This window comes from Poecilia mexicana, unplaced genomic scaffold (assembly GCF_051168715.1).
Source record: "Poecilia mexicana isolate PSO_F unplaced genomic scaffold, ASM5116871v1 scaffold_15, whole genome shotgun sequence".
In the NCBI taxonomy this organism is placed as follows: domain Eukaryota; kingdom Metazoa; phylum Chordata; class Actinopteri; order Cyprinodontiformes; family Poeciliidae; genus Poecilia; species Poecilia mexicana.
In genome coordinates this window covers 17,266,821-17,290,779 of record NW_028263384.1, presented here as the reverse complement: position 1 = coordinate 17,290,779, position 23,959 = coordinate 17,266,821, and the positions used below count along the sequence as shown (strand labels likewise).

Below are 23,959 nucleotides of genomic sequence, written 5' to 3'. Positions count from 1 at the left end.
GTTTAAATTATTAATAAGGAAAGACATTCAGCAACTACTTGTTGGATTGTTCATTTATATAAGTCCCATTAAAGGTACAGTATGTTCATTTGTAAAGTACAAATGCTGTAAACTTGAAAAGGGTGAAAAAAGTTACAATGCTTCTATACATGTGTGTGTGACTAATCAATAGGAAACAAATTTTCCAAGAATGCAAACTTGATGGGGTCGATTAAAGTCACAGCGGTTGTCTGTGCTAATTGAAAAAGTGCTTCTAATAAATAATTTGGAGAACTTCAAACACAAAATACCAAAAAAACCCAAAAAAAACCAAACAAAAACAAAAACAAAGAGTAGGAAACTGCCAGGCAGATATGTGGGTTCTGCTTTTCTTCCTTACTCCTGACGGAACAATGGATTGAAATCTTTGTCTCCAAGTTGGAGCGTAATGATCTTCCTACAGCAGCGGATTGCGTGAGGGTTCCCACAGTTTGCTTGCGAGTTGCCTGCAGTGCTGGAGGATGATCTCTGTGGGGATGACCCCCAGGTGGACGGTCAGCAGCTCATAGCACTTCACATTCTCCCCCTTGTGGTTCTTGCTGTAGTACTTCAGCAGCCTACTGTGGAAAAATATGACTTCTGTTAATACTGAGCAAAGACCGCTCGAGTTTTCCACAATGCATTTCAGGGTATGGTAGTTTACCTGTAGTAGTCATAGGCGAGCATCCCAATGGGCGGAGAGTCATCAGCCAGCACTGGTATGTCCACTGGCTGTAACTTGTATCCCTGATGGATCAGACATTTAGAGATTTTGCAGCATAATGCTAATGCGCACATAAGTTGGCAAAAATGTGGAAACATTTAATAGAATTAATTGTTTGTTGCACAGAAAAAAAGTTCAATCCATCCTTAAGTGTTCAGTGGGGACGGGGGGGAGGGGAAGGGGATGGGCAACTTACCGTTTCATTCTCAAACCAGAGGAAGTAGCAGAAATAGAAATCTCCATCACGGAGTGTGACGGTGGAATAACCCTTCTGCAGATAGCGGCGGGTTGTCCTGACCAAGGCCCATACCTTCAGTTTAATGTAAAAAGATAGACAGAAGTGAAAAAGAAAGTAATTGTGGTTTCAATTGCTTTTCACAAAGGCAAGTGGAAAAACGATGTTCCGTCAGTCAAAGGATAACAAGCAAAATCTGCAAATGCTTCTTTCTGATTTCACTACATTAACATCGCAGTGTGCATTTAGTTCATAGCAGCGCTGTTATTAGTCTTATTTAAGATAAAACTATGAAAACATTTTGTGAAACTGTTGCCAGTGTAAAGAGTCATTTTTTGTTTGTTAGTTTTGATGTAAAAAGACTGTTAAGATCTTTACTTTTCAAGTCCATTGGTCTAAATGATCATAGCGTCTTTTTCCATCTAAAACACTCATGTAGTTAAAATAAAGGTTGTCTGACCTTGTTTTTAATATAATTAGCCACAGGTCCCTTCCCCAGCTCCGACGTAGTGCGCTCTGCAATGCTGAGTGAGGGAGCAATCATTTGGCCGGTTGCTCGGTCCACGCAGATGAAATGGACAAGGCCTGGGAAATCCTCCAGATAAGTGAGATCAGCTTAGTCAAGATCCACAGTTTTGAAAAAAAAAAAAAAAGTTCTGCAGATCGAAAGGCAGGGCCTGAGTTTAGCCAGGTCTTACCAGGGTAGTAGTCCAGAAATTAGCTCTGAGGCTCTGGGAAATCTAAGATCATTTCTTTTGGTTTTTAAATAAACTGAAAAAAAAATTTCTAAGAATTTCAAAGGTTCTTTCGTATTTGTGATCACTTAAAAATATAAAATTGTAAAATGTTCACTATAAAGAAACTGAGAAAGCAGAAACAAAGGAGATAAGAGAAGGGAAGTAAGAAAATGTGAGGAATAACAAAGGAGGGAGGAAAGGTACAACGATCAAGAAAGGAACAAATGACACATGGCAAGGAAGGACACAGGAAATTATACAAGGAAGAAAGTAAAGATACCTGATTGGAAAGCCACAACTTATAGACAGTAGGATAAGATAAAGAAATACGGAAATACAAATATATTTTTTTCTCCATACTCATGACCTTTTCCAGATTTCGAAAAGAATGAAATCAACTCATTTTCCCAAACCGAACAGAAAGCCCATACGACAGTGAGATCTTTTAATTTGCTAGATTTTTATGTCGATAACCAACAGGAAACTATTTGAATACTATGATGCCACAGAGGCCCGCCTCTAACTTTACCCTAGACTCCAGACAGATTGATTGTAACGACAGTTTAAGTGGATGGTTCCAACCGTAACTGCGTTACACCTCATACAGGCCTGGAACAGATACAGCAACATTTTTACATTTAAGAGAGAACAAATACACAAAATGGTTTGGGAAAAAACTTATGTGCTCATGACCTAAAAATGTATATCAATACGAATATGAACCATTAGCAGACAACAAAGCAGAGAGTAGACCTATAGGGGATGGGTAATGTTTGAAAAAAAAAAAAAAGGATATGACACCATGGTTATGTTCCTTTTGCTTTTAACCAACAGAAAGTCCTTCCAGTCCACCAGTTTCTCTCTAGGAGAAGAAGAGTGTCAATACATGAGACGAACCAAAAACAAACCTGAAGTCCCTTTGTGCCTTTAAGAAGGCGCAAAAGGACAACAATATAAAGTTTATTAAAGACACATAGAGTGCTGAGACAAAAAATAAAGACGTTTCAGTGGGATGAGACTCACCGAACCATAGCCTGGGCTCGTTCCTGCAGACCAGCGGAGAGACGATGAGTAACATCAGCAGACAAAGAATCAGTCAGGAAACACTGCCTGTATATTCCACACAACTGGGTCTTCATGTTTTTACACCACGGGATGAGACTAAAAAAACAAAACAAAACAAAAAAAAAAAACAGTTATGAAGGCATTGAAAGGAGCTTCAGATACTTTCTGCTGTAATGACATTTTACCACCAGAGGGCAGCAGAGGACTTACTCTTTGTTGAATCCAGAACCTGCTCTGGAAAAGGCTCGGCTCTTGAACTCTGCCCAGACATTTTGTAACTGCGCATACTGGGAGAGAATTAGAAAAATGTTCTTGTTTGAGCTCAAAGGATGAAAACGGAAGATTTAGATGTGATTCTTTTAAATAAGAGTAAGGAATCTAGGGAGGCTCTTTTGAGTTCAGATTATGACGATTAAACAAATTCAATGTTCAATTATAATTTAGGACAGGGGTGAGCAATCCTGGTCCTCGAGGGCCGGTGTCCTGCTACTCTTAGATGTCTCCCTGGTCCAACACACGTGAATCCAGTAACTGAATCACCTCCTAAATGCAGTCAGGTTCTCCAGAGTCCTGCTAATGACCTCATTATTTGACTCAGGTGTGTTGAAGTAGAGACACATCTAAAAGTTGCAGGAGAGCGGACCTCGAGGCCTGGAGTTGCCCACCCCTGATTTAGAAGGTCGTATTATGAAATGACAAGGTCTGAAACTGGTAACATCTACCTGTAAGTCATGGGGCTCCAAAGATTTGATGAATTTGTCCATTTTGGAGCGGATGTCCTGCATATTAGGAGGGCTTCTGGCTGAAGCGGGACCTCCATGGCCTTCGTGTAAACGTTTCTCCAGCTTGTCAAAGTCCTCCAAGTACTTATACACCGAGATGGCCAGTGCACTGGAGGAAATCTGACATGGGCGACAAGAGAGCAAATACAGGATCCCTTTAGATATACGGTGCCTTTCAGAAATAATCTTACCTTTTGAACTTTTCCCCCCATTTTCTCATAATATACAATTGCTAAGCTTAAGAAAAACGCTATAAGTGTTGAAATTCCCAAAACATAAAGCTGTTTACTCTAACATCCCTAAATAATATTCAGTGCAACCATTTGCCAACTAAAGTTATTTAGTCAGGAAACAGAGGATGCTTTTGCATTGCATAGTGGGCCAACATTTCTCTTTAGGTGTGCAAAGATACTAGAGACATGCCAACAAAAACTCCCAGCTGTAATTGCATTGAAATGTAGTCTAGGAAGTACTGACTCAGGGTGCCTGAATACAAATGCCAGACCTTACCAACATTTGTGTGTAAAGAACAAAAAAAAAAACTGAAGTAGGACCCTCGATTTTATAAATATGAAAAACCTCGTGTTTCTAAATCCCAATAAAGTATTTAAAAATTAAAGAGTATTGCAGTGTTGATTGCATACAAGGTCTGTTAAACATCTATCTACTATGTGCCACAAGCATCTTTGCTGCAACTAAAGAGAAACAGGCTTGTTTTAATGTAACCACAAACCTTGGTGAGCAGCACTAGTGTGATGCCTGGCCACAGTGAGAGGCAGTACATGGAGTGAGGCATCATGGGATACAGCCCATCTTTGTGTAACACCTCGAGGAAAACTCTCCGAGGGCTCGCGGGGTCCGGTGGGTTAATTTCCAGAGTGTGCAAGCTGTCCTCTGCCATCTAAAGACATTACTGCAGCTTTAAAGTGTGTCACTTTTCATTACAATCTATGCGTCTTGTAGAGAAAAAATATCCTGACCTGGATTTCTGGGTCCACAAACTCAAACACAGGAGTTTCTCCTCGGCCAGCTTTCTCTAGTAAACCAAAAACAAAGTCAGTCCTCAGGACAGAAGAGAGAAATTTAGCACAAGTAAAATTCCTTTACTCAATAACTCACCTGAGCTGCTGGAGCTTCTACTGGAGGGGGAAGGTTGTGGTGTGTAAAAAGTCTCAGGACCAGAACCGGATGTGCTATCGGCATCCTTCACAGAGAAACAGAAAATGGTGAAGAAGAAAAAAAAGAAAAGAAAACAGCAGAAACAAGCAGCTGTTTGAGAAGTCGCAGGCCGTTCGATACCTCCGGACTCATGTCGTCCAGATCTACGTTGCTGGGATACATATTTTGTGCCATGACGATGAGGGCCAGCAGGTCTGAGGGGGTGAGGATGCTCGCATTGCGGCTGCAGCGAGAGAAGCAGTGGGTTGGCAAATATGTAAATAAATCAAAATGCAAATATAAAACACAATAAATACAAGTCGGCAGCAGTCAATTGCATAGGGTATGAAGAAAAAAAACAAAAAAAAAACGTGGACGTTTTCAATGAAAGCATGAACCTGGAGTAGAAAGCGAGCAGCTTGGTGTGAACGAGGACGAAGGCGTGCAGAACCTCCTCTCCCGCTCGCTCCACACTGCTGTTGAGCTGCTGGACCAGGCGGCGCTCCAGGAACTCTATGCATAGCTCACAGAGCTGCGGGTGAATCAACCGCTCCACCGCCTGAGAGACGGAGGAAATGAAACGTCTGGACTTCAATTTATTTGTTACAAAAAAAAAACCAAGTTTTCTTCTGCACAAACAAAAAAAAAAGAAAAGAAAAAAAGAGGAGGACCACAAGTAACAACTTTTGACTCCAAAAATAAGTGTTGGTCCTCCTAAGTGTTGGAGATTATTTTTTAGTGAAAAGTTAATACATAAGTTACAAGAAAAAAAAAAAGCATTTAATGACTTGTGAGAAAGGTAGGCTTTTTTAGGTTGTTTAAACCTTCACTCTTTTACAGTAGCCAGCTTAACTTATTGTAATAACTGTTTATTATTTATTTGTCTGGATTTAATAATTCTGTGTATTTGTTTTTACTTGTTGCTTATGTTGATTAATATCATCACCAGTTTTAGATCTTATGTTATTTGTCTTTCCTGAACTTTTTAAAAATAATAATCATAGTCCAGAATAAATAAAATAAAATAAAATAAATAAATAAATAAATAAAACATGGTGGAGGTTGTATAATGATGTGGGTATTTTATGTTCAATTAGCGGGCAAAATTAATTGCCATTTCAAATGACATTTTACTAATGTGTATACTTTAAATTTCCCCCACCCCCACCCCCCCCCATTTAATCTAATACACCAAAATTATGAAGTGAAGATGTACAGAAAAGCAATCACAATTAAAGAATAGTTTTTAAATCTTTTAGAAAGGTAGAGTAATAATCCTGACCCTCAACCTACATAAATCTTCTGGAAAGAGAAGAAATAAGCAGGAAACAAGGAAAAAAAATATGTTCTAGTTAAAGATCTGTGTCAAAACTAAAGATGCTTTGAGTAACAATCTAGAGGAAATTCAGATATTTTTCTTGCTTAAAGTAATGTAAAAGGGAAAATATGTGACTAAGTAAATAAGGAACATTCAAGATGAGGGGAAAACACACTTTCTCTTAGAAAGGAATGAATTTAAAGAATCCTGGATTTGCTCCGGCCAGCAGAAACCTTTATTTACTAATCAGACCGACTGCTCAGACAGGTCTGATCAAGGCTTAGCTTAGCTGCATTCACAATGGCAAAAAAAAAAAATCCACATTCCAGGTCTGAAGCTATGTTTCGTTTATCCCCTTCTGGCCCCGGGTACTTAAGAAGCAAAGAGCGTTCCACTCCACCTCCACCAAGAAGCTCTGGTCGTTCTCCCGGAGGAGGCTGTAGGTATCCAGCAGGCTCTGCAGATACTTCCAGAGCCTCGCTCTCTGCTCCGTGTCCTGAGGCCGCAGTCTGAAGGGGAACCAAACGGATCAGGCGTCAGCCGCACATCCGCCCCAACGCAGCCCAGAGCACACATGAAAGAGGCCGGACGTTCTTACTCTTTCCTCAGGAGGTTCCCGCTGAGCGTCACCATGCCGAACATGACCTCGACCATCTTTTTCAGCACGTACAGCTTTCTCCTCAGGTCGTCCTCCTTCTCTTCGCCGTCCCCGTTCACAGCGATGTAGAGACACTCGTCGAACTGAAGGAATCACAACGCAGCGCGATATTAGGTTTTCGCTCCATGCGCAAAAGACAACGCAGAACGAGAGCTGCTCTGTGACGTCATTCTGCTTTGGAGTTCTCTGAAAACGGCGCCAAGTTTTGACAGTGCAACCCGCATCATGTGCCAAAGGGGGGGGAACAAAGCCTGGCTTGACTCTTTAACTCCACTCACATGACAAACGTGACGCCTCGCTAGAAGAGAGGCATTCATTCAGGTCACTGTGGCATAAGTGCTTTCTACTGTCGAATATTTCAGAATTAGAGCATAAAAAGTTCACAAGTCAGAGCCGGTATCATTCTTTTATGCAACTGTGTCACGGAGGACAGAGGACGGGCGGATATTATTACCTGGTGTAGGACGTAGATGTGGTTGTTCTCAGTGGTGAAAGAGGTGTAGCTGTCCTCCAAGGTGCTGCAGGAGATGATGATGGGAGCAAACAAAGTACTCAAGATGTCCTCAAAGGCAGGAAGCTGAAACAAAGAATTGGAAATAAAATTAATGAGAGTAATTTTTAAGCCTTCCCTGGAAGCAATTAAATAAGAAGGATTTATTCTCCTCCTCCTCCTCCTCCGTACCCCCTCGCCTTCCTCCTGGGAGACCCCATACTTCTCCTGGATATTCTGGCGATATTCCCGGTCACTCCAATGGAAGAGGACCTCGGCACTCTCACTGGCTATCAGCAAGCACTTCATCTGGACCAGAAACGTCTTCCCCGTCAAATATTCAAAAAAAAAGAAAAAAAAAGATGCTACACTGTAAAACAAAAAAAAGGGAAAAACTTAAAGCTGACATGGGAGGAAATGCAGATGTCTGGTTTGTTGCGTTTCACAGGTGGAAACATCAATGAAATTTTTGCAATATTTCTAAGGTTTTTTTTATTTTATTTCTACATTGTGGGAAAAAAAGATGGAGGCAAGAACATGAACAGAAGAAACCAAAACAAACTAAAAAAAAAAAGTTTTTAGTGGGAAAAAAGCCAATTTCTTTGGTGTCGTTTTGTTAAGAGTCCAGTTTTTGGTCTGTACCAAAAATAAAATAAAATAAAAGAAACCTACAACATTAACGATATTAAGCATTATTTATGTTATTATTTAAAAATACATAAAATAATGCATCTTAAAAATACATGTTTTTGACCAAGATGTAGAATCTGTAAAGGGAGCCAACTATGAGGGTAATGGTAATAAAGCCTTCAAACCTTAAAGAGGAGCTCGACATCACTTAAGATGAATCATAAAAATACTAATGGAAACATGCAAAAAAAAAAAAAGAAAAAAAAAGCGACTCTTTAAGAGTTACACATCATCCTGTATGTAAATCCCGCAAACATTAAATTCAATCTGTCCTTTTCGCTACTCCCGCTCTCCTACCATAATCGTACACAATCGTTTTGAACTGTAGGATTATGCAGTCGACTTTCAACACTGCAAAGACCAAACTTACCAACGAAGTGCTTGGAGGAACTTAAGTAACATTAAACTCCGGTGAAAACCACTTTTAACAATCATCCGCGCTTGACTCATTAGACAGGCATGTCAACAAGCACTGGAAGCGACGAGACCACAACTGTTGATGTTTACCTTGATCTGCTATTGACTGAGATGAAAGTTCACAGTTTCCCCCCCCCCCCATCAAGCGCACATCATGTGCGTTTTGTTTTTACTCATCTCTCTTTTTATGCCAAACAAGCATAACGACATCACCGACGAAGGAGCTCTTGCATGGCCCAATCTGTCAAGTTTTACGCAAAATCTTAATACAACACTCGAACTTCCTCCATTCATTAACTTCTCCCTGACATTTTGCGCCAACAGAAACTTTTAGTTGATCTCACATTGACTCACTCTGGGTTCTCAGCTCAGTTCTCTGAATGGTCTCTGCATCTCCGTCCTTTCCTGCTGTTGGAAAGTCCAGCTTTCTCTTCTGCTTTTTTTCCTCCCCTGCAGGTACAGCTTGTGTTCATTGCTTTCTTCCGCACTTTTCGACCGAAGCGCAGCGCAGTCATGTGACTGCAGCCACGATTCAGCAGCCAGGAAATTTGCTTATGGCAAGTGAGTTTATCACATAATCATTCCGGCAATTATCTGCTTCTCGGAGCAGATGTTTGACTTGCAATGATTTTTCATAAATATATTCATGCTGAATCTGAAAAATGTATATGTTACAATGTGGTAGATCTATTTAAATGTAAAATGTATGCTTTCTTTTTTGCACTTTAAACGTTATATAGTCCCTTTTTAAAGGCACCCTTTAGACTTTTTTTCTTTGTTGCATTTAATTAACTAACAGTAGCAGCTCATCTAATGATTAGATTGTCTAAAATATCATTAAGTATAGATTTTAAGTTGGGATTTTGCTTTCATCTCTTTTATAAGTCTTTTTTAACTGATAACTGACTCATAACTTGTTTTATTTTTAAGTTCTGTTCCAGTCAGATTATTATTATTTTCACATGCTGTGATCAATCACTAGGAAAGGGCTGAAATACCAAGTCATAGTTCATCTGTTTTCACTGCAGGGTCGAGGCCAAACGATTTGCAGTGTTAACTTTGATGCTGACGGATTCATGATAGTCATCAGTTTATGCTGGCAAAAATAAATAGCTAACATGCTGGTTTTATTCCAAGACAACTGCTGCGGATAAGTCGCCCAGTTTGATCTGAACATTTCTTCTTTCATCTGCTTCTTTCCTGGCGTTCTGCTTTCTTCATACAAAACAGGCATGCAACCAGGCTTATGCGGAAATAGTCACACACACGTAGTCCCAAAAAATGTATAGATCTTGTTAAAAAGAAGACTTTTTTGTAGGGGTTAGTGAACTGAAAGTCTGGTTATTCATCGATGAGTAGTGAGTACAGCTTGTTCAGTAAAGTTGCTTTGAAATACGTTGGTGCACACAAATTCTAAAACCATATTTCTATGTCTGAAAGTCTTTGTGAGATATCTGTAGATCCATCCAGATTTATGAGTGCACAGTGATCTGCTTATTATATATTTTTTTGTCATCCAGGATAAAAGTGTACTGATGGTGCTTGAGATGCCAACAGCTTGGACTTCATAAAGAAAGATAAGTGTGGATATCTGAAAAAGAATCATTACCAGAGAAAGTTGCATTCCAGACTTTCACGGTCAAACAGCTTCATGTCAGAAGTTGGATTTTTAAATGTCTGACAAGAAAAGCTGTTCCAGACATCTTCAGTACAATGCTTCCCCCCCCCCCTCCCCCAAAGCATTAAAATCCTGACGACGTAAGAAATTGGTTGCATTTAAGCGAAAAAAAGTTATTTTAGACTGAGGACTGAAAATTCAGTGATAACAGTACGACTGAAAATATCTACAAAGGTCTACGAGACCTTTGTAGGTCTACGAGACCTTTGTGTGTTATATAAAAAGTCAAAGGAAAATTATTCTTAATAACAGATGTAATGATGTCTTGTGTATGTTTTGCTTTTTAAAATGTCCATAAACATGTACAAGATCTATTCCACATAAAAAAATAGACTTGTGCAGTGCAGTGGGGGAAAAAGTGACATCATTTGTAAAGGAAAGAAAAACCGCTTGTCTAGATATCTGAACATAGATTTGTACAACTTTACAAATTGGCAGATGCCAGCAGTCCAAACCCAATTAAAACAATTACCTTGATTTGAGTAATCATAGCTTTTTGCAGATCTTTCTATACCAGGAGAGTTTCTTTGTCTTGTAATTCAGGTGAAAACATGAATTTTGATGACAGTAACCTAAAATTTACATATAAAATGTATCATACAGTTCATCTGGAATGATGCACATTTTCCATGTTTTGCAAGCCTCTGAGTTGTGTTAAATTAATCTCTTTCCTCCAAATTTCACACACAAATTTATGACAATATGGGAAAATATTTTTGAGTGTTTTGCAAATGTATAAGAAAAATAAAAATCACATCTACATGAGTATTCACAGGCTTTGCTTATCTTAAATTGATATTCTTGAGACATTTCTACAGAGTCCACCTGTGGCCAATTAAGTTGACTGGACTTGGTTTGGACAGACACACATCTGTCTATATAAGTTGACAGTGCAAAATCTCAAACATTGTTTTTCGACATTGTCATAATGGGTTGTTTCTGTGTAGAGTTGTGAGGAAATAAGTTAATTTTAAACAATTTAGGAAAAGGCTGTACTGTTGCATAAATTGTTGGGGGAAGAAGAACATAAAACACTGTGAATACTTTCTGGATGCGCGTGGTTTGATTATATGTCATGATGGCCTGCCATACAACAGCTATCGAGCCCTTCTTTTCTGTGAACTATTCTTCCAGGAGCCAGATGATCGCCGAGGCAGGAACAAGTCATGCGCTGATGAATGAAGTGGAGCACATGACGGACTGAGAGTTCGAGATAATATTGTGGTATTTATGGTATGCAGCGTCAAGATTTAGATTTTGTTTTAGATTAGAAGGGATCTGGCCCTTTGGTTTTGGTGAAGAAAGATGGTGTACGAGGTCTGAGTCAGTTTTCAAGTCTTTATGATGAAAGATTTGGAAAATAGTGTTATAGCATAACGCAAACAACTTGGTATAAGGAGCTACATTATATATATATATATATATATATATATATATATATATATATATATATATATATATATATATATATATATATATATATATATATATATATATATATATATATATATATATATATATATAACAATCCCACTCTTCAGAGCCTCTGTTTGTTGTGAGACCTCCCAGCTGTTCTCTGTGCAAATGTGAAGAGATTGAGGCCAGAAGGGCATACTGATTTATTGTCTGAATTCGTGTTTCTATCTATTTGAAAGTGCATTTTTTTTTTTTTTTTAGTTTTCTTTTCTTGACCGATATCTTTAGCCAGCTGATAAACATCTGCAGTTGATGTTTTGTATTTGTTAATTATACAGTAGACAGGGACAAAGCATAATCTGCATTAACCTAAAAAAGGAGAGATGCATTGTACCAGGTTACGGCTCTTGTCTGCATTTTGCTGACCAGCTGGTGCTAAAAGGTATAAGACAGTATGATCCTGTATAACCGGAACAATCTGATGTTCTTTTGAAAAGCCTGCTTCATTTAACAACTGAGCTTGATTTGAGATTAATCAGAGCCACTTCAAATGGTGGGTGGTGTGCACTGACACCTATTTAACGTAAGTTTAAATCTGAACATGGCCAAACTCCAAGTTATATGTGTATCACAGAAGGAAACAGAGTAAAAAAAAAACAAAAAAAAAAAACAAGCAGCCTGGAGCTGCCTACCCACTGAGACGCTTGAAAACTGCAGGCATGACTTACTAGCAGAAATTATTGAAACACCAGCCCGCTTCTCAGAGAAACGTCTGATGGCTTCAACAAATCTGCCTTTTATCATAATATTCTTCGCAGACTGCGCGCTAGGCCTCCGAGTGAAGCAAAGCAGCATAAATATTTATGTTTTATTAACCCTGCTTGGGTCGAAATGGTCCCAAATGCTGGGATTTGGGACATTGCGGGCCAAACTCTAATCTAGTCCATCAGTTTTCTGGAGACCTGGAGTTCATGACGATCTTATTTAGGCTGACTCCTGTATATACAGAGTAAACATCATGAAATCCTCAGTGTTTGCTGACAGGGTGGGGGGGCTCTGCATGCCTCAAAATGGATCCCTTGCATATAAACAGTGTTAGCTGGGCCTGAGCAACAGCTACCTCCACTGTGGAGCCGCTGTCACGCACAAGTGGCGAGGCACGACACTAGTCTCCCTAAATCAGATCGCAGTTAGGTTCGGTGAGTGGAAGCGGTGAATCGCGGGCCCAGTCAAATCGCTTCACTGATTTCTGTTCAGAGATTCGAAGTCCAGCAGAAATCTTGTGAATTGCATATAATTATTTAAGTTTTTGTAAAAGAAGAGTTGCTATAAAACAGCAGATATCACCTAACGACAGTCCAGTTCTTCACTTAAAGTCTATTTTCTGTCGCAGGGATGTAAAATTAACACATGTGAATATTCATCCAAATCAGCAGTTATATGTGGCCAACAGCATAATGAGTACCACTATGCAGGAATATGGCCAAGTGTTAACAAGCCTGCTTTGACTCTTGCTTGTCAAAAGAGTCAGCTTGTTTAAAGTGAACCACATGTGAAGGAAAGGCTATTTCTGGGGAAAAAGAAAAAGAAAAAGAAGAAAAAAAAAAACATTTCCGCTCTTTACATAAAAGCAGGAGCCAATTTCAAGTTTATGAAATCTAAAACAAAATGTAAATAAAGGTACATGCTTTGGATCATGGCCTCTTTGTGCTAACAGCACACAGGCACCAAACGTCAGCACAGGAATCGCCAGCGTAGAAATTTTTTTTTTTTTTGTACCGCCAGGCTTTCAGAGAAGAAACCGAAGATCCATCAAACGCAAAAGCATCAAGCGAATCCTTGTTATCTGTGCATCAGCCGAACGTAAGCCATGTGTGGTTCAGCTCAGGTTGAGCTCGTCTGAGTCTGCCGTTTGGAGCCCGTCCTGGCTCCGTGGTTCCCATCATCAGCATGCAGTGACAAGACACCACTACAAAGGCTACTCCAGCTGCTCCCACATCTGGGGCCGTAGCATGTAGCACTTTGTAGGAGTGAGTGAGTGAGTGTGTCAAAAACAGCAACTTAAAAACTTCATGAAAGGATGCTGCAAGGAAGTGACGGTTTGTATTTATTATCTCCCTCGGGGAGGGTTTATCTGCTCTCTTGTGCTCCTGTGCGAATGTAAATCAAAAACCTTTCTTTTTCTTCATTCCTTTGACTCGTGTTTACAGGGAAAGTTCAGCACAGTCTGATCTTTTCCAATGTCTGATGTATATCTAGAGCAGGTGGAATCCACTTGAATGTGTGACGAACACAAGACATGCTCTGTGGGTTTTTAATAGCAATGTAAACTTTTATTTTAAACAAATAATAATAATAATACAGGCACACTTTCCATATTAAAATAATGCTCTCCAAAAGAAATATAAACATCTCTACATTACCTATAAACAAATTCAGAGGCAAACAATAGTTGTATCCAACATTTCTGAACACTGAACCAGTTCTTCTTGCTCAACTTTTGTTGCGTTTCCAACTTACTGTTAAGCTTGGAGGAGTAAATGAGTAAATGGTTTTAGTCTGATAAATACAGACTCAACATTGAAATACGTTGGTGAAAACATTTAAGACAAATTTATCATTAGACCCACTAGCATCTTCTCAGTTCAATAATAATTCTTTCTCAATGAATATCTCATCAAACATAAACCTTTTCACATTCTGTCATGTAATATCACAAACTTCAATGCATTTATTTGGGATTATTTCATATATATATATATATCTATATATCTATATATATATATATGATAGACCAACATAATGTAACTCATAATTACATTATGTTGTAATCATGAGCTACAACATAATGCATGGATTTATTTTTGCAAGTAAATATCTGAAAAGTGTGGTGTGCATATGTGTTCAACTGCATTTACTTATTTGCCTGTAAATGAATTCCAATGCAACCAAATGCTTTTAAAATTTGGCTAAGTAGATTCTCCCATTGACCTCAGTATAAACGCTGTTCAGTAAACAGCGTCACAAAGAACAGAGAACACGGGATGGTCAGACATAAAACTGTTTAGTTTTATGAATGGCGGGGTTGTAAACCAACACCCACAACTTCTCATCAACTCTGCTAATCTGGTCTCTGTGCAGGAGTGGGATGAATATTGGATAGCTGAAAGTCAGCAGAAAGTAAGTAGTTGAAGACAAATGCACACGTAAACAAATGCAAAATGAGTACCATTTTTTTTCTTTTTCAAATTCACAATTATGCTTGAATTTCTGTTTGTTTATGACATAAAAATACAACAAAACACAGCCATACAATCTAGTTTCAATAAATTAGAATATTGAAAATTCTCTCATTTCACTAAATCAATTCAAAGACTGATGTGCTTAAGTCTATTTATTGTGATTTTTCTGCTTTTAGCTGATGAAAACATGACACATAAGATTAAAATATCACACCAGACCAATAAAGAAGACATTTAGTAGAGATGGTGGTCTAGTGAAAAGTATATTTAATGAGCCTCATTAGAAAGGGTATTCCAATTTATTAAATATGACTGTACTTTGGCATTTGAGGTTTGTAAGTGACAAATAATGAAAAAGTTAAAGCATATTAATGGTTTTGCATGACAAAATTTACAATTTTACATAGAAACAGAATATGAAAACAAAAACAGAACTGGACATTCAATATTAGAAATAGACTTTTTATCATAAATTAATTGCATACTGAATCTAACATATCAAGCTTAAATCTCCTTTATATTTTTTTATGTACAATACATACTCTAAAAATATATGGCCATATATCTGTACAAAGATATATTCCATACAAAAGTGACCTAGCAGCATTAAAATAGTAAGGATTATCGGATATAAAATTAAATGAAAAGGGTTATAAATTGTACCTGAAAAACTGGGATTTAAGATGTTTTTAAGTAAACCCAGTTTCAAGCGTATTTTATATTGTTCCTAAGATTTTCCTCAAAATACTGGAACAACATATTGAATGTATCATATCCAGATAAAAAGAGATCTTGCATCACTAAAGCAAAAATAAAAAAAAAACAAAAAAAAAAACAAAAAAAACCCCAAAACAATAAAAGAAACAAAGACGACAAAAATAATCAAAGTGTTAAAACCCCATACTTTCAATGTAAGCCTCTTCAAAACAAAGGGGAAAAAATGTTTTTAGTAGACACATCAGTAGCTTTATCAAATTCATTTAAAAAGCTTATAAATGCACAAAACATGGCAGTTTTCTCTGTTTTTTTTGTCTTTCAGCAACTGAAAGTCTGGAAGAGAAAGACAATTAAAGACAAGAAAATATCAGCCCAAACAATGTTTATAATTTTGCCATTTTGTGCCCCGCAAAATGAAAACGTCATCACAGTCCAAAAGCAATAACTTACCACATAAAGTTGTGCACCTTTTGAGGAACTATTGGCGAAAAGACAACGTGTTCAGCAGTGAAGTCCTGCATCATGGTGAGAAAGACTTTGTCGGAACAGAGGAGAGAATGTGAGGTTTATTTGAAACCGGGAAGAGCGGTTTAAATATTCCCACAAAAAATAATAATCCCATTCGGTAACACTTTATTTGAAGGGGGGTGAATAAGACTGTAATGACACTTTCATAAACATGACATAACATGTCATGAACATGAATAAGTCTTCATGAATATTTATGACTGTTGTCATAAAGCGTCATTCGGTAAATTATGACACTTTTAATACAAAGTTGACATTATTCAAAATGTCTTTGTTATGACAACTTGACATTAACCAAGAAATCATTACTGTTCAAACTTTACCTTTAATAACATAAAGTTACTTAATTTTTAAAGTGCAATCAGTAATACTTTTATAACAAATTTATATCAGCAATGATTTCTTGGTTAATGTCAAGTTGTCATAACAAAGACATTTTGAATAATGTCAACTTTGTATTAAAAGTGTCATAATTTACCGAATGACGTTTTATGACAACAGTCAAATATTAATGAAGGCTTATTGATGTTCATGACATGTGATATGTCATGTTTATGAAAGTGTCATGACAGTCTTATTCACCCCCCTTCAAATAAAGTGTTACCATCTCATTCTTAGTCGGTTGTTTTTCAGCGAGGGCGTTTCCAAACGTCTGCTCTGTTCAGCTGTCCCTTGAGCAGGACGACGCAGTCTCCTCTGGTGATTTGGTTTTTAGGCTTTGCGTCCAGAAAACTCACATATAGTGTCCTGCGCTCCGGAAGGAAGAGTCGCTGTTATCTCCGGCAGGCATATGCGTTAATGTTTTTGATGACATAAAACCCTATGCTCGTTGGAGGCATAGCTATTGTCCGTCCAGCCCGAAGAATTTTAGGTTTCAGCTCTGGGAACGTCTCATCGTTGCCCATGAGGAGCTTCTCCCCATTCAGCTGTACATGTCTGTAAAAAGATTACAAAAAAAAAAAAATAGTAAGACCCACAGAGTTCTTATTTAGTCAAGAAGCAGACGGTTCTACGCCCTTTAAAAAAGAACATATTGATAGCCAGAACTGAAATGTTGCAATTCTAGAATTTTAAATAGGTTTAAAATACAATCAAATATTTCATTTATCCCTATATTTTAATTTAGAAAGTGAAACTCATTTCACACAGTTATATATTTTAGGATTTTATTCTACTTCATTTTACAGCTAACCAAAATGCAAAATTCATCTTTCCAGAAAATTTAAATATCACATCAGACATTAAGGCCACGATCAGCGCTATAAACAAACTCACACCTTACAGTGTGACACTGGGTGCATTTAGGGGAATCAATAAAAATCAAATGGTCTTTTATATTTGAACCTTTACAGTTTGACAGAATAATATTTGCTTTTTTTTTTTTTTCTGTTGAAGAGTGCAGCCTTTAAAAATAAGGATTAGTCGTGCAGCACACTGCAGCCGTTAAATGAGTGATCTCCGTTGTTTGGTATGTAGTGTGAGTGTTTCCTCAGCCATCTGAGGGTCATCAGGCATGGTTTTGTAAGCCTTTCCCAGCTGCTTTCTGACACATAATACCACAGATTGTAAAATGTATGTGAAAGGCTAAAGAGGAAGATGAATTGCATCAACTTTTGGTTGAAACGCTGATTCCAAAAATTAAACACTTGGGGGCGCTGCTGTTACAATTTTGCAGCGCAGTAGCGCAGATAAAACCTAAAAGTTTCAATAGCAGATCATTTTATTAACTACTTGGCATAAGTAGCTTAAAAAATGTTGTGGATTACAAAATCAGCACCAAAATAAACATTTAATTTTAGAAAAAAAAAAAAAAAGAAAAACCCTAAAAATTTGTTAAAATGTATTTTTCTATGTTGTCCTATAAAAATGGCATTTGGTAAACATTTTAAGTACTTTAGATTATGAGTACTCTTTGTAGTGTCAGGATAAAAACTGTTTATTCTGTCTGATTTAAACTTAAAAGAGTTTAATCAGACAGTCTCACTTGAATGTCTGATGTTTACTTGCCATAACATTTTATGATATTTGTTATGCATTCTTGTAAACTAGAGAACATAGCATTCAATAAATTAAAGTAAAACCATTTATTGAATTCCAACAATCCAACAGCAATCAGGTAAGGTTTTGTGTTTACTCATAATGTATGTTTATCTATAAAACATTAACTACATCATTTAGAATTAGCTTTATTTGCAGATTTTTTTTTCTGAAGCAGTGTTTCTTTAGTTCACAGCATTGTTAGTTTTAAAAAATCAAAGCTTTTCTTAAATGTGGTTCAGTTACTGACGTTGTAAAGTTTATAATGCAATATAAAAAATAAAAAAAACTGGCGGTCTGGAGGTAATTTTTACAAGAACCAAACAAATTAAATAAAATTTCAAATAAAATTATGCCCTCCAATGAGAATTTACAAGTTGAACTGACCTGCTCAAAGTTGCCCCTCGACATGCATTAGTCTAAACACTTTAAAAAGTCCCACAAAGGCAAATTTATAGACATCTGGTGCTGTTGAATTGATCATTAAATTCTCATGCAGTGCCTGTGGTAAAAGAGAGCACTTTAAGGACAGATAATGGGGCATCATTAGCTGCCTCGCCTTTTAATTGCCTTACGATCCTGTTCAAACACTAAAAACATCCTTCATAATTACGCTGTTCTCCAGGTTTATGTGTCAGCCTCCATTAAGGCCATATGCAGGTATCGTATGCTTCAAAGACAATCTCACACATCCACAGTTGTGAGTCATTAGGCTGTTATCCCAGGATTTTGGGCTTAAATCAAAGTAAAAAAAAAAACAACAGACCAGGTGATTTAGGGGAGACAGCATGAGACTAAAACTATAACGATTTTATTTCAAGAAACATTTTGAGGAAATTAGAATTATGTGGGGTTATTACACTAACTGAAAATAAATCATAGATTAAAAAAAAAGACCAAATCAGCAGTGGGAGGTTAAACAGACAGCAGTTAAATGAAGAATGTATGATTGTATTTAAGTTGGAAAACGAGAAGGAAAACAGATTAAAAACACACTGGAATAACTGAACTGGATTATGGCAGGATTTAAAAGGATTCCCTCGGTATATTTGAATTGAACTTTCTCCGTACCTATCCTGAGATTACTTTTGTTGTCGGTCGGTGCTGCATAAATAATCCGAACTGAACTTTATTTAACCTTGTGAATGGATATGTACTGGGAACATTTCCGTGTAATACCATTAAAGCCCCAACAGAAGACAACTGATAGAGAGCAGAAGGAAAAAAAACCAAACCAAAAAACGGGAATCTAGATGTGTATTTTCATGTTTTGTGGTACGCAATTCACCCAGCATGCTGGCTCAGCACAACCTATGGTCTTAAAACTAAATTAATTTAATGCAGCTTTGTAAAGGGTCTGTGTTTAGCACCTTATAAAAACTGCTTATAAAATTCCAATATTCCTGACTCCTCAGCTCCATGCCCTTTAGGCCACTGCACAAAATAATTACCTTTTATGATCATAACCTGAAATCACATCATTAGGGGTAAATAATTAGCTGTTTTTTTTTTTTTTTTTAAATAAATAGAAACAAAGAAATAGGCAAATTTCAACCTGGCTCTGAGTCCACCCTCGCCGTGGGGTTGGAGTAGGTACTGATGGACGGTCCTGTTCCGTAACGTCCCTGCTAGCTTGATTTTCTTCCTCGACCGATGGAGATTGATGATGTAGATCGTAATGGAGCCTCTCATGTAGTTAGGACTGATCCCACAAAGGATAAAGCACAGCATGAAATAAAACATACTCCTCTTCACATCTGCTACCGAGGATTTTCTATATTACAATGCCGTTATGAATTAGACTTTCTATTAGTAATGATACATACAAAGAGAGGGAAGTCTTTGATATTTTTATCATGAAGTTATAGATTAAAAGCACAACTCATTTATCTCATCTGGATCAAAAAAAAAAACTTTCAGAAAATACAGAGAGAAAGGTAATGTTTAACATATGGAGAGGAAACCAGATATTTACATACGCCATATGAAAGGACACGTTACCTTGTTTTCTCACCGTCTGACATCAAATCAGACTAAACCTTTTCTGTTTTTGGTCAGTTAGTAAAACATGTCTGTGAGCTAACTGACATATATTTATATTGTTTTATTACTTTTATTACATTTTTAGTATTTTTCCACAAATCACAAGCGCTTGTGGAGAACTTGGCGCATTTCTCCTGACAGATCTGATAGTTTGTAGGCCACCTTGCTCAGACATAACTTTTCTGCTCTGCCCACAAGTTTCCTATGGGACTGAGATCAGGTCTTTGTGATCCAAAACATTCATTTCGTTATTAGTTTGGTAACTAATTTGACTGCACGCTATGGATTATCTGTCATTTGACAGACAAATTTGTGCTCAAGATTGAATTTCCAGACTGATGGCACAATGTTATCATCATACTTCAGTGATGATAATGGTGGCTGCTATTGTTTACAAACTGTAATCTGAGTTTGAGTTGTTGACCAAAAATCTGTGTTTTGCTTCTTTTCCACTCCAAAGCTGCGAATCAACCTACCAGAAGCTACAAAGCCATGACATCATCGTCAGGGATTTCCCCAAAATAGTTAAAAGGCATAGATGAGTTAACATATGTAATCTTCTGACTTTGAAGAAAGTGTTTAAAAAAAAAATCTCCAAAATATTATCTCTGTCATAATAAAGGCCTTAAACAAACAAAAATAATTTTGGAAATTCTATCTGATCTAAAGAAGAAAGAAAAGTAAGAATAAGTTGCCCTAATTTTGCGTCAAGCTGCAAAAAAGTCTTTTGACAAAGTGCAAGTGAATATCTGGTTTCCACTCCACATTTTGCATTCACTACACTAACTTTGATATCTTTAACATTTCAGTACAATAATGCATAATCAGCTTGGACAGTGTCTAATATTAAAACCTGCTTTTTGTCTGGTTCTGGGTCAAATGGAGGCTGATCTAACAAAAAGGACAACAATTCTTGAGTTTCACAGACAACACTGTTTAAGTCCTGCTCTAGGGACACAATTTGATAGGAATATTAGCTAAAGGTAAATAAGTAAGCGAGACAGATAAAACAAACATGATAAAATCTTATAAGGGCCCAGATATGAGGACAAAGACAACACAGCTGTAGTGAATACCACATGTCAGCCGTGGTGTTCAGGGTCAAGGCTAAATAGTCTGGTGGTTATAACTCTTCCCTAAAAGAAAAAAAAAAAAAATCTCATATCCTTACAGCAGACTTGTTTTTGGCTTAATGTTTATCTTTCTTTTGGGCACAGAGCGAACCATTTATTTCATCACCCTGCAAGACAGCAAGCATTCAGTATATATTTACCAGAAGACAGAATAAAAGACTGCACTGGAGCTGGGAACTCAGCGTGTCTGGCTCTGGGTTAAGCTCTCAAAGTCTCGTTTCTAAGAAACGTGGAGCAGGGCAGAGAGTGATGGACCCGACGGTTAGATGGAGAAATTGATAATGATCTCTTAGGCCCAAGCAATGAGGAACCAAACCAGAAACATAAACTCATTTTCTGTTTGATGTCTGCGCGTCAGTAGAAAGACGGAAAAAAATAAAAATAAAAATGCCACACAAACCACTAAGGGGAGGTAAAAGGGCAGAAGAAGTCAAACATCTAAGATGAAGAAACTTTTCAATCCACTCACTGGCTGGACACATTTACAGTACAGCCAAACCACCAAGACAACAAGGGTTTCTCCACACGCTGACTGTGTACAACCACAAAGTGGCAGAAATATTGGAAGCTAAAGTGGTTTTGGATGTGAAAGGGAGAGTTTTCAGTCCTAAATGTTTGGCCACGAGTAAACGAGTCCTGAACTTGTGCACATAACAACATCGTTCCACTCCCAAGCTACCAAACCAATTGAAAACTGTCAGAATTGTTCACACACGCTATTTATAATAAACCGCCTGCACTTGTAATCGTCCTTCTATCCGAGTAACAGTAACCTATTTCTACCTGAGATGCTCCAAACTCTAAGTGAGCTATGTCTAGAGTAAGGCCATAGAGTAAGTCTAGCCCGGTGCTGACAGCCTCTGGCCTGGGTTAGACGATAACCTTGAACAGGCCATGGCCACTCTTCATCTCCTCCCTGCACAGACGGCCTTATTGTCCCTCCCCCCACCCCCTCAAATATCCCCCTCCAGCCAATCCGAGACGGGATGAAGGCTTAGCACACCTTTCAGCGGCTCTTTGACGACAGGGAGACAGAACCCACACACCTGATAAGTGATACCCGTTAAGTTTTATAGGCTCCGAGCTGTGAAAGAGCGGGTGTCCACGAACTGCTTATTTATGGGACGCCAAATGGGCGAAAAGGAGATTTTGTTCTTCCCCACCAGACAATAAGCCTCGGGTATTTGCACAGTGACATTGGGGGTCGTTTTAACTGCAAAACTCTGCTTTGTTCTAAAGCTTCAAGGACATTCCCAACGCATTGCTGTATTTTTGCAAAAGGTTACAGTCTCAGAATTAAAACAAAACAACAAAAAAAAGCTGTCAGGCCTTGATGCAAATGAATTCTGGTACATACTTGTAGTAGCTCGTACAGTGGGCATAGATACGTAGCTTGTCCCGGATGACTCGCCCTGGCTGGGGCTTCCTCTGGAGTCCAGCTACCCGGACAGCTAAAACCCTCGGACCAACCAGACGCTTGAAGACCAGAGAAAACCAGTAGTCCTGTAGGAGCCAGGTCAGTAAGACACAAAGAGAAGCACACAATTAGCTTTATTTTGCAAAAAATTATTTTAGAAACACAAGCAGGCATCCACCAACAACCATCCAGCACTTTTCAAAACATAAAGCTGTCTTACTAGAATACTTTGTCAGCTTTGAGGTAACTAGAAACACTAGTTCAAGTTTTAGATTGAAACCTCATGTTCATTGTAAAGCTTATCTGCCTTTTGTTTTTACTTTTACAACACGTTATGGGTCTTCAGAGTTTGCATATGTTGCATCAGATCACAGTAAGTTCTGTTTATTTTAATAGAGATGCACAGAGAAACCAGCTGGTGACTATAGAATCAAACAACTTTCAGCTCGACTCACCTCTAGTTTAAAGCATCAGCTCTGTAATTATTTTGGTTTATTTTAAAACTAAATATAACAATATAAAAATGATTCTTTAAAAATAATTAGAGACCAATCACAACAAGAAGCCTCACAGAATGTTTGAATTCAGCTCTTTTATTGTAGTTTTTAAAGAAAAACATTGAATCAGATAAATCAGTGTCGGCCAGTCAAAACTTTACCAAATCTGAAGAACTCTGATTGGCGGATCTTTATACTGTGATTTTATGTACAAATGAGCTGCAACTGCCAAACTCTGTCAGAAGAAATAAAAAAAAAATGTTGCCTTAATTTCCTGGTAACCCAGACAGGTTACCAGGAAATTCTGGTAATCGTGTAGAAAGCCTTGGTTTTTGGTTAAGTGACAATGAATACTTCAAGTGAAAAGCATCTACATGTGAAGAGTCAACATGAAAAGTAAAGCCCAAACAACAGCTATGCCTTAAATACCACATTTTTACAAACTATTGTGGTGCATCATAAATTGCTGTTTCGCGTTATCCTTAAGAAGTTCACCATACTGTGCCTCACTCTACAGACTACACAGACTCAACACCTCTTCAAGAGATTCAGAACAACATGTGCTCCTCAGGAAGTTCCCATGCAATCCTGCATATGGCAACATTTAAGGGCTTCTTTTTTCCACGCAGACTTTAACTTAATTTGCTGCCAAGGCATCGAAGAAGCAGAGCACAGTATAGAGCGGGATATTGTTGACAGTGGCCAGAGGGACTGATAGATGAATACTCGGTCAGAGCTATGATCCATCGTAATTACATCATGTGTAATGGAGACTTTATGCTTTCGTTTTATTTTCAAAATTGTTTCACAAAACCCCCCCCCCCAAAAAACAAAAAAACAAAAACAGCCGGAGATTGAATAATTTTAGTACACGCCTGCTCTTAATTGTCAGACAAAACAGTGATAGATTTAACACGATTAAGATATTGTTGTGACAAATATTTTCCATGGTGCTGGAT

At 37.8% G+C, this 23,959-nt stretch overlaps 2 protein-coding genes across 5 annotated transcripts in view; both read right to left on the bottom strand.

Moving 5' to 3' along the window:
- Positions 1 to 38: 38 nt before the first annotated feature.
- Positions 39 to 8,824, bottom strand: hps1 (HPS1 biogenesis of lysosomal organelles complex 3 subunit 1). 4 transcript variants are annotated; one of them, XM_088012982.1, is made up of 18 exons: positions 8,647 to 8,824; positions 7,378 to 7,555; positions 7,150 to 7,272; positions 6,636 to 6,778; positions 6,438 to 6,546; positions 5,118 to 5,278; positions 4,861 to 4,963; positions 4,681 to 4,765; positions 4,542 to 4,597; positions 4,295 to 4,462; positions 3,502 to 3,681; positions 2,990 to 3,066; positions 2,738 to 2,875; positions 2,512 to 2,576; positions 1,438 to 1,583; positions 939 to 1,052; positions 683 to 765; positions 39 to 596 (listed from the first exon to the last, which is right to left on the bottom strand). In XM_088012982.1, exons 2-18 carry the CDS (start codon positions 7,492 to 7,494, stop codon positions 437 to 439), a joined length of 2,028 nt encoding a protein of 675 aa, XP_087869108.1. In that variant the 5' UTR covers positions 7,495 to 7,555; positions 8,647 to 8,824; the 3' UTR covers positions 39 to 436. The 4 variants fall into 4 exon arrangements, with proteins under 4 accessions (XP_087869108.1, XP_087869106.1, XP_087869107.1 ...); XM_088012980.1 differs by having other exon boundaries at positions 39 to 599; positions 8,637 to 8,823; XM_088012981.1 differs by having other exon boundaries at positions 39 to 599; positions 7,378 to 7,509; positions 8,647 to 8,823.
- A 9,282-nt stretch (positions 8,825 to 18,106) lies between these two features.
- Positions 18,107 to 23,959, bottom strand: part of hpse2 (heparanase 2) — a 60,387-nt gene continuing 54,534 nt past the window's right edge. Inside the window, exons 9-10 of the mRNA XM_088013449.1 lie at positions 22,444 to 22,589; positions 18,107 to 19,612 (exon numbers count right to left, since the gene is read on the bottom strand). Of these exons, the coding sequence (XP_087869575.1) occupies positions 19,384 to 19,612; positions 22,444 to 22,589 (375 nt within the window). The 3' untranslated portion in view covers positions 18,107 to 19,383. The remainder of the gene's footprint in view (positions 19,613 to 22,443; positions 22,590 to 23,959) is intronic.

Excerpts from the sequence above, each read along its gene's own strand:
- hps1 (XM_088012980.1), bottom strand. The coding sequence starts at position 7,494 with ATGAAGTGCTTGCTGATAGCCAGTGAGAGTGCCGAGGTCCTCTTCCAT. Across the intron at positions 4,766-4,860 it reads TGGACGACATGAGTCCGGAG|GATGCCGATAGCACATCCGG; the intron begins GTATCGAACGGC and ends TTCTCTGTGAAG. Across the intron at positions 2,876-2,989 it reads GGTTCTGGATTCAACAAAGA|TCTCATCCCGTGGTGTAAAA; the intron begins GTAAGTCCTCTG and ends TTGTTTTTTTAG.